The sequence below is a fragment of the Entelurus aequoreus genome, linkage group LG16 (genome assembly GCF_033978785.1).
Source record: "Entelurus aequoreus isolate RoL-2023_Sb linkage group LG16, RoL_Eaeq_v1.1, whole genome shotgun sequence".
In the NCBI taxonomy this organism is placed as follows: Eukaryota; Metazoa; Chordata; class Actinopteri; order Syngnathiformes; family Syngnathidae; genus Entelurus; species Entelurus aequoreus.
In genome coordinates this window covers 28,716,297-28,728,323 of record NC_084746.1, presented here as the reverse complement: position 1 = coordinate 28,728,323, position 12,027 = coordinate 28,716,297, and the positions used below count along the sequence as shown (strand labels likewise).

At 39.4% G+C, this 12,027-nt stretch overlaps 1 protein-coding gene across 1 annotated transcript in view; it reads right to left on the bottom strand.

The window, feature by feature from the left end:
- LOC133630812 (obscurin-like) overlaps positions 1-12,027 on the bottom strand; it is a 106,311-nt gene that overhangs the window by 38,079 nt on the left and 56,205 nt on the right. The window contains exons 47-48 of the mRNA XM_062022569.1: positions 9,367-9,633; positions 2,622-2,891 (exon numbers count right to left, since the gene is read on the bottom strand). Of these exons, the coding sequence (XP_061878553.1) occupies positions 2,622-2,891; positions 9,367-9,633 (537 nt within the window). The remainder of the gene's footprint in view (positions 1-2,621; positions 2,892-9,366; positions 9,634-12,027) is intronic.

Genomic DNA, 12,027 nt, shown 5'->3' with positions numbered 1-12,027 from the left:
GGAGCCAGCATAGGAGCTAGGAGCTAGCATAACACGTACCGTACCGTACGTGCGCGTCACGTACGTAACTTTTTAAAAATATATAAGCTTTATGAACCTTGGGTTAGGTGAACGGTCTTTTGGGCTGAGTGATTGTGTGTGTTGATCAGGTGTTTGAATTGTATTGGCGTGTTCTATGGAGCTAGGAGCTAGCAGAGGAGCTAGGAGCTAGCATAACAAACACGCAGGTGTTTTTATAAAGGATTAATTTGTGGCATGTTAAATATAAGCCTGGTTGTGTTGTGGCTAATAGAGTATATATATGTCTTGTGTTTATTTACTGTTGTAGTCATTCCCAGCTGAATATCAGGTCACCCCCGGCTCTCACAGCATCTTCCCTATCTGAATAGCTTCAACTCCCCACTAGTCCTTCACTTGCACTTTACTCATCCACAAATCTTTCATCCTCGCTCAAATTAATGGGGAAATTGTCGCTTTCTCGGTCCGAATCTCTCTCACTTCATGCGGCCATCATTGTAAACAATAGGGAACTTTGCGTATATGTTCAACTGACTACGTCACGCTACTTCCGGTAGGGGCAAGCCTTTTTTTTTTATCAGATACCAAAAGTTGCAATCTTTATCGTCGTTGTTCTATACTAAATCCTTTCAGCAAAAATATGGCAATATCGCGAAATGATCAAGTATGACACATAGAATAGATCTGCTATCCCCGTTTAAATAAAAAAAAATCATTTCAGTAGGCCTTTAAGACATCCATCCATCCATCCATTTTTCTACCGCTTGTCCCTGTTGGGGTCGCGGGGAGTGCTGGAGCCTATACCAACTGCACTCAGGCGGAAGTCGGGGTACACCCTGGACAAGTCGCCACCTCATCGCAGGGCCAACACAGATAGACATTCACACGCACATTCACACCCTAGGGTCAATTTAGTGTTGCCAATCAACCTGCATGTCTTTGGAGGTGGGAGGAAGTCGAAGTACCCGGAGGGAACCCAGGCAGTGTTTTACCGTGCTGCCACTCACTAAGTCAGATACTGTGAATCTAGAAATCTCTGAATGTTGGTATTAGTCAAAATAATAAAAAATCATGTAGACTAATGCGGTTGTCAAGGGTAACCATGATATTTTATAAGGCTGGTCCTGCCCGATATGCATTTGTAACAAGACAAAGGGTACAGATGCAGTTATCGCAATTTTGTCCCAGCTGTCATAACAGAATCAAATAAGCTGTAGTCCCATTTTGCCCATATTTTTTTAATGTATATTATTCTTTTAATTATGGTATTTTTTTCTGGCCTGTCCAAAGTGTATCTGATCGTGGTTCATATTCTATCCTTTTTATGGGGAACTTTTAGAAAATTTACAAGTTTTAATCTTACCAAATGTTTATATTGCTTGTAGTTGTGGTAGGTCCTTGTATTATATGTTCAAGATCTTACTTTTTCCTGTATGTTTACGGTATGCCCTGATCTTGCTGGCTGCAAAAACAAGTTTACCTTCAGGTATCAAAAAAGTAACATAACCTAAGGGCTAGATCAAACATGACACTGTTTAGAGATGACGTGTCAGCTGACTTTAAGACCCCTCTGCCGCTATTTTGTGGCAAAGAGGAAATCAGCGCAGGTGCAAGCAATCAGCTTCTCCTGTTGTGGCTGGCAGCAGATGGCGGCAGACTGATGCATTAGTGACGCACAATATCTTCTTTCATTGTAAATTATCCACTCAACGGATAAAATAATGAAACGGTAAAATGCAAAGACTTAAGTTAACATGACTATCATCTTTGTAGTAGAGTTAATTGTGTTCCTCATGATGTTTTAGAAACTGCACAATTTTGTTCCTTAGAATTTTTTACTAACTTGAAATGTTTTGCCAAGAGGATAATTTGTAATAAGTACATTTTCAAAATGTGCTTGTTCTTTTTTTGCCCAAAGTAAGACAAAGAAAACAATTGTCTTTATTTTTAACTTATCAAGCCATGATTTTATCAGTCCGTTCCACTTGGGAATAGATTTTTCTCCATGAAGAAATATGATTAATAAAATATGATGCGCGCATGATTAAAATTTGGGGGTTTTGGATTTTGCCTTGAAAAATGTGTCCTGGAAATTTGCGGTTGGCTTATGTTCAGGTCAATAGGGGTGGAAGGATCAGTGTAATGCCGGGGTAACCTATGGGAACATGCTTTTTTTTTGCTGTACTAGAATCTGACGAAGCGTATGTAGCGCTTGGCTTCACTGTGACTACGACGGGAGATGAGGAAAGCCCAGTGTGTTCCTTTCTTTAATGTTAAAAGGATACAATATTATGCAGAAGTGTACTAATAATGTTATAGACAAATTATATTATGCATAATCGCAGCATAGAATAGGGGGGACGTAACAGAAAATAATTGAGACACACTGGGATAACAAAACAAAAGTAAACAAATGTCGCATACAAATGTACTGTATATTGATCAGCAGGATGGACCAATAAGTATTTTAAAACACAATGTTGGGAAGGAAAAAGTAGGAGGAACAACATGTTGATTCAAGAATGCCAACAAGTATCCAAGTTCGGAATTGTCCAGCAATGATGAGTAACATAGACAAGTGGGAACGATCAGTATTACCTTACCTCCAACAGTGAGCGAGGCCGTGGAGGTGTGGTTGCCCACAGAGAAAGTGACTGTGCCAGAGTCGGCCGCGGTGACGCCTCGAAGCGTGAGGCTGTGCGTACGGCCCTCAGCTTTAATAACGTTCATTTCATTATTCTGCAGCGGGACGTCTTGGAGCGTCCACTGAGCAGACGGTGAGTCCTCATGCGACACCAGGCACTCAAAACGGACGTCATCACCCTCGCGTACGACGGAGCTCTCCAAGAATTTCACTATTGACACGTCCACTTCTGCTTGAGAGATGAATATATGTTTGAAGTTTTTGATGAGCAAGTGCTTGACAAACGTGTGTCATGGAAGATAATGCACTGTAATCTTCAAAGTCAACAATACAACAATTTGTAAAAATATATACCTAAAAAGTAAAACAAAATTTGGACTTCATCATACGTCTCGGGAAAATTCAACAAATCGTGTGAAGCAATTACCCCTTGACAAGTTTTCCTTGTTGTTGGAAATGTGTAATGAGAACCATAGAAACAACAATGGAACTTATTGTGACATGGTCTGGCTTCTTTGTACAATTATTTGTACAACTGATAGTGTGAAATGTAAAAACAACACTATTTGTTAGATATTGATTACATATAAAAGTTTGTAATTCTTCAGAGCAGACACTTATATAAGTGAACTAACTACACACTAAACAACCCTTACCAATACGTAGAAAAAACCCAAGGTGACAAAGCAGTATTATTGTGAAAAAAAATCCTGTACGTTCTCCAGGATGTGTCTGTCAGGTGTCTTCCAAGGGTGAGTAGTTTTATTTCATTATACAATGGTTAACATATTTTATAAATGATAAATAAATGGGTTATACTTGTATAGTGCTTTTCTACCTTCAAGGTACTCAAAGCGCTTTGACACTATTTCCACATTCACCCATTCACACACACATTCACACACTGATAGCGGGAGCTGCCATGCAAGGCGCTAACCAGCACCCATCAGGAGCAAGGGTGAAGTGTCTTGCCCAAGGACACAACGGACGTGACTAGGATGGTAGAAGGTGGGGATTGAACCCCAGTAACCAGCAACCCTCCGATTGCTGTCACGGCCACTCTACCAACTTCGCCACGCCGTCCCCTTATAACTGCATCCCAGTTAAGAATGGTACTTTACAGTTAGTAAAGGTTATATGATGGTGAAACCTGCAACCAATTAGCTCACTTTTCATTATTTCCTTTGTTTGTGAAATTAGAACAACTTGTAAGCCAACCAGTGTCACAGAATGTATAGTGTTCGACTTTGGAGGTTCCACTGTATTGCAATGCAATAAACCAAAATACAAATGATCAGATGAAGGATGCGAACAAGCAGAAAGAGTGTCTGTGTTAGCAAAAAGAGTCACAGTAAAAGAGTCCATCTCCAAGCAAGAACACATGTGGTTGTGAGAGGAAATTACATTTGAATATTTCAAATGTAGTCAAGAAGCCCCAAAACAACAATAAATGGATACAAGCTTGAGGAATCCATGCTCAAGGTGAGTAGAAAGGAGTGAATCAACAAGGAAAACTTAATCTTAATTGTTCATGAAAGAGTAGAGATTCAAAAGTGGACGAAGTGAGTAAATAATGTAGAATCAAAGAGAAAAACGGAATAGTTGGAGAGGAGATGCATGACAAAAGAGGATGAAGTGAGTAGATGAGTGTATATCTAAAAAGAAAAGTGAGTGTCTAATGAATAAGTCGCATGACAAAAGAGGACTAAGAGAGCAGAAAACTGTGAATATAGAAGAAGTGTGAATAATTCAAGAATAGATGCATGACAAAAGAGGACTAAGTGAGTATAAAAGTGTGAATTACAGAATAAAAGTGAATCCTTTATCAATAGATGCATGGCAAAAGACGACTAAGTGAGTACAAAAGTGTGAATTAATAGAAGAAAAGTGAATTATTCATGGGTAGATGCATGACAAAAGAGGACTAAGTGAGTATAAAAGTGGGAATCTAAGAAGAAAAGTGAATCAATCATCAATAGATGTATGACAAAAGAGTGAGTAGTAATGTGTAAATCGAAGAAGGAAAGTGAATTATTTATGAATGGATGCAATGCCTGATCTACTAAGTTCCAAAGACCAAGCGTGAAACAGCATGTATAAACTATAAGATTGCGTGTAATATAATTGGGTGTGTTGCGTTTGTTCTACTAAGACTGCATGTACAATCAATAACTAGTGTAAACCACCTAATTTAAATGAGGTTTTTGCATGTACAGATTTCACCATGCAGCAGACTTGTATCACTTTTTATGGGCATATTTGACTCTGTTCTATAGTGCAATCTAAAACAGAACCCACTTTTTAGCGGGCTGATAATGTGTTCATGGAAGATGCTGACACCAACAGCGAAACGTGTTCCAGACGCAAGAAAAGGCATATTGCAATAAGTTTTTTTTTCTTAAACAATAGAGCTTGCACGTCCTTTCTCGACACACTAAATACATGCGCAGAACAGCAGCCGTAGTACAGTTTCAGTCTTGATAAATCACACGGTGTGTGCTAAACATTAATATTTTCATGTTATCCTCCCAAAATTGTGGAAGTTTTGATAATCAGCATATATTTTGCATATTCATGAAGACAAACAAACTAACTGGATTGTGCTCCTTATTAAGAATGTATATCCTTAAGATGTTATCGATACGATACCCTTATCGATATTTGTCATAGATACTGGTATTTATTGGTACTCTTATCGGTGCTATATGTAATTAGTGTAAATAAAGATGTGGAAAAAATTCACTTTTTATTACCGTTTTTTTATTAGCACAAGAGGTAGCACACCACCAACATGTAACATCTCACAGCAGGGAAGTCTTTGATCAACACCTGCTTTTTAAGTCTAATACAAGTCAATTATGTTTGCTAATGCAGTTGTTATGTCATATTCTTGTAAAGAGCACACAGATCCATCACGGTTTCTATTCATTAAAATTAATTAATGCATTCATGTACAGCGCACATACCGTTTAAATGTTATGTTATATCAAATATATTATATAAATCGATACAATCAATTAGCATGTTATGTGGGTGTGCATTTTGTAACTATAGAAATAGTTTTGTGTTTATGTTGCACACGGACATATTTGAGTGAGGTACGGGAGGTTGACAGCTACCGACCTATGTATGTCTGTGTTGTGTGAAGATTAAAAATAAAAAGACTCAGTGATCAAGTGTATTGCTCAATCGTCCAGTTGTAGAGTCAAGAGACAGAACTAATGGAACCACATTCAAGCAAGGTGCCAATTAATGCCACATCGCAAACACGCCGCGAGGGAGTGACGTCGGACGGCGATTACGGACCTGTCAGTGGGTTTTATCTTGCATCAAAGCAACTTTATGGATTATTGTATTTATTATGTATTGATTATTGTATCAATGTTTCACTCATTTGAGTAGATTATTATTAGTCTGTAGCTAAATGGATCGCTATGAGGACGGTTGATGAAGCGCGGCAGCGGTGGTTGTGAGTTAAAGGCCTACTGAAATGAATTTTTTTTATTTAAACGGGGATAGCAGATCTATTCTATGTGTCATACTTGATCATTTCGCGATATTGCCATATTTTTGCTGAAAGGATTTAGTATAGAACAACGACGATAAAGATTGCAACTTTTGGTATCTGATAAAAAAAAAGGCTTGCCCCTACCGGAAGTAGCGTGACGTAGTCAGTTGAACATATACGCAAAGTTCCCTATTGTTTACAATGATGGCCGCATGAAGTGAGAGAGATTCGGACCGAGAAAGCGACAATTTCCCCATTAATTTGAGCGAGGATGAAAGATTTGTGGATGAGTAAAGTGCAAGTGAAGGACTAGTGGGGAGTTGAAGCTATTCAGATAGGGAAGATGCTGTGAGAGCCGGGGGTGACCTGATATTCAGCTGGGAATGACTACAACAGTAAATAAACACAAGACATATATATACTCTATAAGCCACAACACAACCAGGCTTATATTTAATATGCCACAAATTAATCCTGCATAAAAACACCTGCGTGTTTGTTACGCTAGCTCCTAGCTCCTCTGCTAGCTCCTAGCTCCATAGAACACGCCAATACAATTCAAACACCTGATCAACACACACAATCACTCAGCCCAAAAGACCGTTCACCTAACCCAAGGTTCATAAAGCTTATATATTTTTAAAAAGTTACGTACGTGACGTGCACATACGGTCAAGCTCTCAAATGTTTAGCAGCCAAGGCTGCATACTCACGGTACCTGATATTCAGCTGGGAATGACTACAACAGTAAATAAACACAAGACATATATATACTCTATTAGCCACAACACAACCAGGCTTATATTTAATATGCCACAAATTAATCCTGCATAAAAACACCTGCGTGTTTGTTACGCTAGCTCCTAGCTCCTCTGCTAGCTCCTAGCTCCATAGAACACGCCAATACAATTCAAACACCTGATCAACACACACAATCACTCAGCCCAAAAGACCGTTCACCTAACCCAAGGTTCATAAAGCTTATATATTTTTAAAAAGTTACGTACGTGACGCGCACATACGGTCAAGCTCTCAAATGTTTAGCAGCCAAGGCTGCATACTCACGGTACCTGATATTCAGCTGGGAATGACTATAACAGTAAATAAACACAAGACATATTTATACTCTATTAGCCACAACACAACCAGGCTTATATTTAATATGCCACAAATTAATCCTGCATAAAAACACCTGCGTGTTTGTTATGCTAGCTCCTAGCTCCTATGCTAGCTCCTAGCTCCATAGAACACGCCAATACAATTCAAACACCTGATCAACACACACAATCACTCAGCCCAAAAGACCGTTCACCTAACCCAAGGTTCATAAAGCTTATATATTTTAAAAAAGTTACGTACATACGCAAAAAAAAGTTGCGCACATACGGTCAAGCGATCAAATGTTTAGAAGCCAAAGCTGCATACTCACAGTAGCACGTCTGCGTCTTTGTCATCCAAATCAAAGTAATCCTGGTAAGAGTCTGTGTTGTCCCAGTTCTCTACAGGCGTCTGTGTATCGAAGTCAAAAGTCCTCCTGGTTAGAGTCTCTGTTATCCGAGTTCTTCCATCTTGACTGCATCTTTCGGGAATGTAAACAAAGAAGCGCCGGCTGTGTACTGTTGTGGCTGACTACGTTCGAAAAATACGTCCATTTCGCACCGACAACTTTCTTCTTTGCTTGCTCAGCTTCCTTCTCCATAATGCAATGAACATGATTGAAACAGATTCACGAACACAGATGTCCAGAATACTGTGGAATTATGAAATGAAAACAGAGCTTTTTCGTATTGGCTTCAATGTGGAAGGCATACCCGTGTTCCCCGGTCTACGTCACGCGCATACGTCATCCGCAGAGGCGTTTCGAACCGGAAGTTTAGCGGCAAATTTAAAATGTCACTTTATAAGTTAACCCGGCCGTATTGGCATGTGTTATAATGTTAAGATTTCATCATTGATATATAAACTATCAGACTGCGTGGTCGGTAGTAGTGGGTTTCAGTAGGCCTTTAAGTGGCGTTCACTTGAAACTGTGTGACTCTTATTAGCGTGCGTGGCTTTGAGGGACTTTTGAGGATGAATTCCAAACTTTTGTGTGGAGTTGCTTCCTATTTGTAATTCTTATAAGGTGATTTGTAATGTGTGTGCAGTGGCAGCTGAACTGAATGTGACAGCGTGTCATAATTACGACGGTTAGCTGGATAAAAAAAATACTGATTGCCGTACAGTTAGTCCAGAATTGTCACGGTTCAGGAGAACCAACCCAATTCGGAACCGATACTAAAAAATACCGGTACTCGGTATACATCCCTAATTTTACACAATCTTTCATGCACAAATTTAGTAGCTCAGCTTTGTTTGGGCTGTCATGTATGCACATGTTTTAATACATGCAAACCTTTAATAGATCAGGCTTAAAGTGAGAAGAAAGGTGTGAATCATATGAGAAAAGTGAATTGTTCATAAAAATATAAATGACAAGAAGACTAACGGAGTAGAAAACAGTAAATCCAAGAAGAAAAGTGAACAATTCATTACAAGATGAATGACAAAAGAGGACTAAGTGAATACAAAATGCGTGAATACAATTAGAAAAGTAAATTGTTAATAAATAGATAAATGCATGACAGGAGAAGACTAAGAAAGTAGAAAGATGTGAATCAAAGACAAAAGTGAATGGTTCATTATGAGATGCACAGCAAGAGAGGACTAAGTGAGTAGAGAAGTGTGAATCAAAGAGGAAAAGGGAATCATTCATTAAGAGATGAATGACAAGAGAAGACTACGGTAAGTGAGTAGAAAAGTGTGAATAAAAGTGTACTGTTAATGAACTAAGTGACTAAGTGAGAATAAACGTGTGAATCAAAAAATAAAAATGTACTGTTCATTAAGCAATGCAAGGGAAAATAGGACTAAGTGAGTAAAAAAGTATGAATCAAAAATGAAAAGTGAACCATTCATTAAGAGATGCATAGCAAGAGAGGACTAAGTGTGTAAAAAATTGTCAATCACAGAAGAAAATTATATTGTTTATAAAGAGATGCATGGCAAGAGAGGACTAAGTGAGTAGAAAAGTGTGAATAAAGAGGAAAAGTGAATCATTCCCTCAGAGATGCATGACAAAGAGAGAAGAAATGTGTGAATCAGATAAGTGCCCAGAAGACAGACAAGTGTCAAATGAAACAAAAGAATACTGTACCCTGCACTGTGAGGATGGCCGAGGTTATGTGACTGCCTGTATCACATGAGTATTCTCCCGAGTCGACGCCCTGCACCTTATAGATGACGAGCTCTACGAGAGTCCCTGCTTGTTTCAAGTGATATTTGCTGCTGGATGCCAGCACCCTGTCCCTGTGTCTCCACATCACACTAGCTCCAGGCTTGGTGGTCTCACAGCGGAGAACAGCGCTCTCCCCTGACTGCTTCTCCAGGTTCTGCAGCTGGCTTTTAAAAAGCACAGGTTGGTCTATGGGGAAGGAAATGATAGTTGTTATGGGAAATGCTGCTGCAAAAAAGTCAGGCCGGTAATAAGAGCAAGCGTACCCTTCACAGCGACATGAGCTGTGCTTTGATGGAAACCAGCATCACATGAGTAACATCCAGCATCATTTTTGTCTACATCGTGGATTACTAATGCCACTCTGTGCGCTGTTTGTGTAATTTCATACTTGGAACACGGACAAAGACCAAGTTCTCCTTTCCTCCACTCTACAGGAACGCCAGGTTTGGACAGCTCACACTGCAGAATAACACTTTGACCCTCATCAGCTGTTTGGTCCTCCAGATTTGTTGTAAAAGTGACTGGGAGAGCTGAGAATAAAATGACCAATAATGTATGGAAATAATGTGAATGAGGATAGAGAAGATGGCACATTGAAGAAAAAATGAAGAAAAGGTTTGGATGGGCATCTTGAATCTGAGAGATGAATCCATCCTACCGTTGACTCTAAGGGAGGCGGAGCTTGTGGTGTCCTCCCAAGAACATGAGTACGTCCCTGTGTCACAAGGCCGCAAATCAAAAATGCGTAGCTCATATCTGAGTCCGCTTTGTGTCATCTGGTATTTTTCTCCACAACTCAGCACTTGAGTTTCCTTCTTCCACTCGACAGGAAGTCCGGGTCTCGACAGCTGACAGAGCAAAGTAAAACAACCTCCCTCGTCAACCTCTTGGCTTTCCACTTCTTGAAGCAATGTGACCGGAAGTACTGGAGACCAAAATAGGGTTCACATATAAAGAGACGCTGAAGATGATGGCCATTGGACATTCAATGAAGAAAATGAACCTACCTCACTTTGTGTAAGGTTAGGCTATGCTACAGTTTGGTTGACTGTATGATCGAACTCACAAATATATAAGAATTCTTCCATACTGTACTTAACAAAGACAGGATCAACCTCAAAATGAACTCTACTCTAGTCTGGAGTCATTTAAGTAGTCTTCACAAGTTCCAGGTAAAGCACAAAATAGTCATATAATCCTTGAAGACGGAATCCACAAATTCTAATATGCATTCCCATAAGACTGCTCTCAGCCAACAAGTGTGTGCAGCAATGGTGAAAGGACAACAAGTAAACAAAATCAACTTAAGCAAATCAAGAATGAAATACACCATTGAATGTGTCAAGGTCCAACATGATAGTTTGGACTTTCTGTATTTTCCCATGTTTTGGTACATTTCTTGTCCTGGTGCTCTTGTTTTGATAGTATTTCCTATTCGGGTTGTGTGTTATGCAGCACCTTTACTTTTTGTTCCTTGTCCTACCAACACACCTGTTCAACAATCCATTCATCCATTTTCTACTGCTTGTCCTTTTCAGGGTCGCAGGGTGGGGGGGCTGGAGCCTATCCCAAACACACTCGAGCGGAAGGCAGAAAACACCCTGGACGAGTTGCCACCTCATCGCAGGGCCAACAAAGATAGACCTTGTTAATTGGTTGTATTCCGTTCCACCTTGTTCCCTCCTTCAGTGCTGGTTCATTATTTTCTGTATGCCAAAGTCTGCTGTTGCTTTCTGAGTTCCCGAGAAAAGGTTAAATTAACAATGATTTAGATGTTTGCCATTATTGTCCAACCCTAGAGTAAAGCTTGCTCCTATTAGAACCAGCAGGGTCAGGGGTCCCAAAAAAAAAAGGTAAAACAGCAATAACAACTGCCTGGCTTGGGGTGGTGGAGGGCTAAGGTGACTGATGTGATTAGAACTATAACATGTTCTAATACAATATAGCTTATTTTTTAAGCAACTGAGGGGAATATGAGGAATCAATCAAGGATAAAGTCATTTATTAGAGTCTATGCATCTATTTGTACCAAAGCCTTTTAAGAACTCAACCTTAAACTCCAGCTTTACAGATACCATGTTAGTTGTGCTGGTGCTGTGTGTTGTGGTAAAAGGGTCTACAGCAACATGTAAAGATTTTTCCCTATTTACCTATTTATTTTATATTGATACAGTACCTAGTTTTCACAACCGAAATAGAGGTCTACTTGAGGTGTGGTGTTTATTTATTCCACTTTGAATTAATGCATAGCTAAGGAAATACCTTCAAGCAATTCAAGAAACCTGTGCAAAAGAACATTTTTCACAATAATTTTACTTTCAACTCTGAGCTCCTGCATTTCATCGAGAAGTTGCTGTTGACAGTCTCACTGATCATAACTATGACAATGAACTTAACATTGGGACCTGAGTTGGACAAAATTAACAATATTTGCACCATATAGCCAACAACTTTTGAGGGTAACATAAAGGACCTGGTAGTCAATCTTGCCGCCATGCATTGTGCAACAAAGTAGACCAATGATTATTTATAATGCAAAAATAATAAGACATAAAAAGCAAGTATCACTTTGTTCCAAAT